This window comes from Orycteropus afer, unplaced genomic scaffold (genome assembly GCF_000298275.1).
Source record: "Orycteropus afer afer isolate SDZICR_OR568_19922 unplaced genomic scaffold, OryAfe1.0 scaffold00402, whole genome shotgun sequence".
NCBI lineage: Eukaryota > Metazoa > Chordata > Mammalia > Tubulidentata > Orycteropodidae > Orycteropus > Orycteropus afer.
This window is the reverse complement of record NW_006921989.1, coordinates 1961691-1967718: the sequence shown is the minus strand read 5'-3', so window position 1 is coordinate 1967718 and position 6028 is coordinate 1961691. Positions and strand designations below refer to the sequence as shown.

At 51.8% G+C, this 6028-nt stretch overlaps 1 protein-coding gene across 1 annotated transcript; it reads left to right on the top strand.

The window, feature by feature from the left end:
- Nucleotides 1-737: 737 nt before the first annotated feature.
- On the top strand, nt 738-5678 carry SPC24 (SPC24 component of NDC80 kinetochore complex). Its single transcript, XM_007953595.1, has 5 exons — nt 738-897; nt 4920-5064; nt 5222-5326; nt 5424-5500; nt 5572-5678. The coding sequence occupies exons 1-5, from the start codon at nt 738-740 to the stop codon at nt 5676-5678; spliced, it is 594 nt and encodes a 197-aa protein (XP_007951786.1).
- The last annotated feature ends 350 nt before the right edge of the window (nt 5679-6028 follow it).

Sequence of the window (6028 nt, the reverse complement as noted above, 5' to 3'; positions counted from 1 at the left end):
TCATATGGTTGTCTGCTTCAAAATGGCCAAAACCAGTCCGTTTTAGCTGGTATTTGAAATATTGGTGGCGTATCCTCTAGACTCACACCCACAGGCAAGCCACCCCTGACAGATGCGTGGGAGATGAGGCACAGAGGCACAGAGGGGTCAAGTAATTTGCTCAGGATAACACAGCTAGTAAGTGACAGAGCTGGGATTAGAACTCAGTAAGATGGGCTAAGGTGTAACAATGATTGTGAGGCTGGCGCAGGACCGGGCAATGTTTCCTTCTGTTGTGCATAGAGTCGCTGTGAGCCAGGGCCAACTCAACCTAACAACAAACCTGGTTGTAGAGCCCTTTTTTCTTTGCAGCTTCTCAGAGAATTTATCATATTTATTGTGTGTATCCCAACCATACTCTAGAATGTCCCCTCCACCAGAAGCTGTTCATTGTTTCGCCCCTCGAACCACGCCCCGCATTCAGCAGGCGCTCAATTTATACAGAAATAAACCGGCACAGACTCCGGCAGCCGCCTTGCAGCCCGCGCAGGCGCAACAGGCAGGACTACAGAAAGTGCCTCTCCTTGAACCACCTAGGACTAACTGAGGAGCTGCGCAGGCGTAAGATGCTTGACCCGAGACGGTCTCGCCTCGCGCTGATGACTAACATAGGAACAAGCCAATGAAAACGGACCTCTCCCAGAGGGGGCGGGCCTTGCAGGCAGTTAAGTTTGCGCGGGTGTAGCCTTGGCATAGTCATGGCGGCGTTCCGTGATATGGAAGAGTTGAGCCAAGGGCTCCTGAGCCTGCTGGGCGCCAACCGCGCCGAGGCGCAGCAACGGCGGCTGCTGGGACACCACGAGCAGGTTGTGGACCGGCTGCTAGAGGCGCAGGACAGCGCGGAGCGACTATTGCGAGGTGAGGGCCTCCCTCCGGACCCCCCCACCCCGCCCTGCCCCGCCTGTGGGCGCGGCCACCTTGGCCGCAGTTTCCCCACCCATGAAAGGGGCATCGTGACAGCGACCATACAAACCGCAATGCGCTGCCATCGACTCGGATCCGACTCACTCACAGCGACCCTCCTTGGGTTTCCGAGGCGGTATCTCTACTGAAGTAGATTACCCAACCTTCCTTCCGAGGAGTGGCTGGTGGGTTTGAATCGCCAGCCTTCTGGTTAACAGTCAGGTGCCTTAGGCATTACCACCAGAGCTCCGTACAGCAACCATGTTGTTGTTGTTATTTGCCGTCGAGTCGGCTCCAACTCATAGCGACCCCTCCGAGGGTCGCTTCCGTTTTGTCGTTCCGAGGCAGTATCACTACGGAAATTAGGATTGCCCAACCTTCCTTCTGAGGAGTGGCTGGTGGGTTTGAACCACCAGCCTTCTGGTTAGCAGTCAAGTGCCTTAGGCACTATGCTACCAGGGTAAATTTAGTGGTGCATATAGGCGCTCACAGGGCCTAGTCCATTCTGACTCCCGGGACTCCGGGGGTCCAAGCGTCAGGTTTGAATCCTGGCACACCTACTTCCCAGCTTTGGGGTGAGAGGTGAGTTACATAACTTCTCTGTACTTCAGTTTCTTAGTTTGTAAGGTGGTTATAGCAATAGTCCGCACGGCCCTCCTAAGGTTGCGTGGATTTGTTACCGAGCACCTGCTGTGTACCATGCGGGGTGGCAGCCATGGGGTCGCAAATGCTTTGTGAGCGAGTCGATTTTGACTCATAGCGACCCTCTAGGACAGTAGAAGTGCCCTATAGGTTTTTCAAAGCTATTATCTTTACGGGAGCAGATTTCCAGGTCTTTTCTACCGTGGAGACGCTGGTGGGTTTGAACCACGCGACCTTTTTGGTTAGCAGTGAAGCACTTAACCACTGCGCCACCAGGGCTTCCCCTGGGATGGCAGCAGAGGACAAAATCCCAAACCCCTGCCCTTGGGGAGCCAACACACTAGTGGGGGAGATGAGGGAAATAAGAAAAATAGGTATGTTGGTAGGTGATGGACTAAGGAGGGATGGTGAGGTTTTGTTTGGGGGAGGGGATCAGCAGAGGCCTCTGAGGAGGTGATGGTTTTACATATCGAGCACTTGATAAATATCACCCTTTTCATCGAATCTAAGAGTCTTACAAGTAAAGGTGATGAATGTCTTCACAAGCCACCGCTGGGCAGGTGCAAGGGGCTTGTCCGGAGACCCCCCCTGGGTTTCCACTGTTAACTCACAAGCCCTGTGGTCCCAGTCAGGTCAATTTCTTCCATGAGCCTCAGTTTCCTTACCAGTGAGATGGGGCTAGTGACTGAAGTGAGGGCCTGTGGGGGTGATGCTTGCATGGCATGATGCCTGTTAGTCGCCTGGGCAGGTGGGGCCTCCATTGTAACTGCTGTTCTTCATGCCAAAAACAAAAAACCCACACCTGTTGACATCTGGTTAATTCTGCTTCCTGGCAGCCTCAAGTGTTTCGGGATTCCGACTCCTGGTGACCTCTGTGTGTCCGAGTGGAACTGTGTTCCACAGGGTTTCAGTGACTGATCATTTGGAATTCCATTGCCAGACCTTTATCTGAGGCCCCTCTGGGTGGATTTGAACTCCTAACCTTTTAGTTAGTAGCCAAGTGCTTAACTGTTTGTGGCACCCAGAGATTCCTAACAACATAGCCAGGTGTTTTAAATTCATTGAAAAAGCCTTTTTTTTTTTTTAAATATAGACTTTATTTTTCAGATAGTTTTAAGTTTGCAGAAATATTATACAGAAAGTACAGGGATCCCATCTACCTGCTCTCCCCTGCACAGTTTCTCCTGTTATTAAAGTCTGGCGCTCTGTGGTACATTTGTTAAAATGAGTGAACCAATACCAAAAAACCCACTGTCATGGAGTTGATTCCAACTCATAGAGACCCTATATGACAGAGTAGAACCACCTTATATAGGGTTTCCAAGGCTATAAATCTTAATGGAAGCAGACTGCCTCATCTTTCTCCTATGGAGTGGCTGATGGATTTGAACCGTTGAGCTTTTGATTAACAACCACATTTTTTAACCACTGTGCCACCACAACTCCCTCAGTGAACCAATAGTGATAGATTATTATTAACGAAAGTACATAATTTACATTAGTGTTAAATGAGGTCGGGAGGTGAGTCCAGGAAAAAAGTGGTAGGAACTGAGGTCAACAGGGGCCAGACCCTCGCTGCCCTTGTGAGCTCTCCTGAAGAGTACAGATGTTATCCTAAGCCTGCTGTGCCAGTTAGGGGCCTCCCTCTGTTGATGGTTTGGGGGAATGAATGACATGACCTAACCTGCCTGGGTTTTAGCAGAAGGGATAGATTTGGGGCAGATGAGACTGAGAGGTGGCCTTTGAGGGAGGGAGCTGGGACTTTTGAGTCTAAGGAATCCCTGTTCCAACCCTGGCAACTTTGAAGCTGTGTGTCTGAGGGAAAATCACTGAACCTCTCTGGGCCTCTGCTCTTCCCCTTGCCAGTGAGAGATGGGCCTAAGATTAAGGTTGTTAAGAGCAGTAGGTCCTGAGTTATCCCAGGGCCCTCGACACCCACTCAGTTCCTGTGCTTCGTGGTCTACCTCCCCAGGGAAGAAATCACTGTCCTGGAAGTATCAGAGATGACTTAGTTGTCTGTCTGTTGAGAGGATGAGCGGAAAAGGGGCAGGAAGACTGTGTAAGAGAGCCAGACCCTCAGCTGTCAACACAGGAAATCAGCAGGCACTGTCTGAAATGGACAAATCAAGAAATAGCAGCATAAGCAAATTATTTAGAAATATGGAAGTCAGTGCCAGAGAAAACAGCTCAAGAGTTGAAAGTGGCTGCTTCCAAGGGCTGAGGAGGCTGGGAGTAGGGTTGTGTGTGTGTGTAAAAAGCTTAAAATTTCTATAACCATGTACATGTAATACTTTGATACAAAATTAAAATTAACTGTACATTTTTTAAAATGTCACCACTGGCCCTGGGAAGCCTTTTAATCTGTGCCTTCTTTCCCTGACTTCCTGGGAGAGAACACAGTAGCCTTCCTAAGATGTTTTTAAACTTCCTGGGTGTTTTGTTCAGTGAATATTCCTTCTGGGTCAATGCTGGAACCGCATGGTGAATATAAGACACGGTCTCTGATTCAGAGAAGGATGAGGAATTAATAACCCAGTGTGATGAGGCCTCTTGTTGAGCTCAGTCATGCCCCCCGGGGGAGGGGCAGAGGGGTAGACAGAAGCCTAGGACTGTGAAGACCATGGCATGTTTACAGAATGATGGTGCCTTTGTGGCCAGAGCAGAGAAGTACACAGTGGGGAGAAAACCAGGGAGAAGAGAGGCTGGTGGGGGATGATGAAGGGGCTGCAGGGAATCTGGACTAATCAGAGATGCTGGGAGCTATGGAAGGTCTTGGAGCAGGGGACTGACGTTGCGCTTGGTCTCCATCGTACCACCCTGGAGGCAGAGAAGAGACTGGATTGGCACACAGGGAGACAAAAGCAGGGAGCATCTGCGGGAGGCTGGCATGTTGGAGGATTGAATGGGGGCCCCCTGGGGACTGGCTTGAGGAGGGTGAGAAGGGCCTGGAGTTGGGCTGGAAGAGGGACAGCTGCTGGACCTGAATAGCTGACAAGATGTGGAAATTAAGTCCCAGATTTCTTGCCGGGACGACGGTAGACCATGGTGTACATTCAGAGTAGCTGTGCAGGAAAGGACCCGAGCTTATTCTTCTTGGTGTATTTCCGATGGTTTTGGTGACAGGGCGGTCCTTTTGCAGGGTCTGGGTGAAGCTGTGGGAGGCATTTGGAAATGGGGCGAGCAGGTCAGGAATTGCAGAACGGTAAGTGGGGTATTTGCTGGAGTTGGGGGAGAGGATGTACCGCCCTCCCCTGCTGCATGGCTCACCAGGTGAAGGATGGGCCTGGGCAGGGGAGTCTGCGTGCAAGGGGCAGAACCTTCTCTCCCTCCAACAGAGATCCTCACCACTGAGAAGGAAGTGGCCCAAAGCCTTCTCGACACGAAGGAGAAGGCGCACCAGGGGAGTACTGAGTTGCAGCAGCTTGAAGCTGAGCTGCAGAAGGCCAGTGAGGAGGACACCTGCCTGAAGGCCAGCCTCCTATATCCTTTTCCGCATGCGCAGACTGGGGCAGCCTCAGCCATGCCGGAGAGGCATGGGTTTAAAATGTGCTTGGAGCCAGAGGCCTCGGGTGTGGGCTGCTGGAGTCAGCACTTGGGCAGCTCTCCAAAGCACGTGATCCTTAACCACCTGCCCTACTCAGCTCACCAGAGAGCTGGAGGAGCTCAAGGAGCTGGAGGCCGACCTCCAAAGACAGGAGAAGGAAGTTGACGAAGACACGACGGTCACCATCCCTTCAGCCGTGTAGGTGCTGCTGGCATGCATGTTGGGTCCGTGTCTTGATTTCAGCTCTTTGTTGGAGTCGATTCTGGCGTAACTTCCTTTTTGTCTTCCGGTCCAGGTATGTGGCTCAGCTTTATCACCGGATCAGTAGAATCGAGTGGGATTATGAATGTGAGCCAGGCACGATCACAGGCAGTATCCTTTCCACGCGGGGTTGGGGGGGGGCCGTGCAGGCCACAGTGACTTTCCTTACATTTGCCCCGCAGTCCATCACGGCCCCAGCGTCGCCCAGCCCATCCACCTGGACAGTACTCAGCTCTCCCAGAAATTCATCAGTGACCATCTCTGGAGCATGGTGGACACCGAGTGGTAGCCATTGTCTTGGGCATAGTTGAGGGGGGTCAACTGGGGGGTTGGTAGGACATCAGTGTTGGCATTAGTGTGACATTACATGTTTATACATACGTGGGTTCTACTGGGTTTCTTCCCACCTTCCCCTGATTCCGCTTTAGTTCCTAAACTAGCCTCAGCCAGGTAAACAGAAAGCACTCACTTGACTTATTTGGGGTATACCTCTGAGAGGTACTGGGTATCTAGCACTGGGCTAGGCACCAGAGACACAGGAGGCAAGCGACCGGGGTCCATCTAGCTGGTGGGGACGGTGTCAGGCACAGACACAGATGCTACCCTTGAGTAGAACGAGGTCCTGCCTGCTGCAGGAGC

Coding starts and splice junctions, on each gene's coding strand:
- SPC24 (XM_007953595.1), top strand. CDS start 738: ATGGCGGCGTTCCGTGATATGGAAGAGTTGAGCCAAGGGCTCCTGAGC. Junction 5,065..5,221: donor TGCCTGAAGGCCAGCCTCCT/ATATCCTTTTCC, acceptor CACCTGCCCTAC/TCAGCTCACCAGAGAGCTGG. Junction 5,501..5,571: donor GCCAGGCACGATCACAGGCA/GTATCCTTTCCA, acceptor TTTGCCCCGCAG/TCCATCACGGCCCCAGCGTC.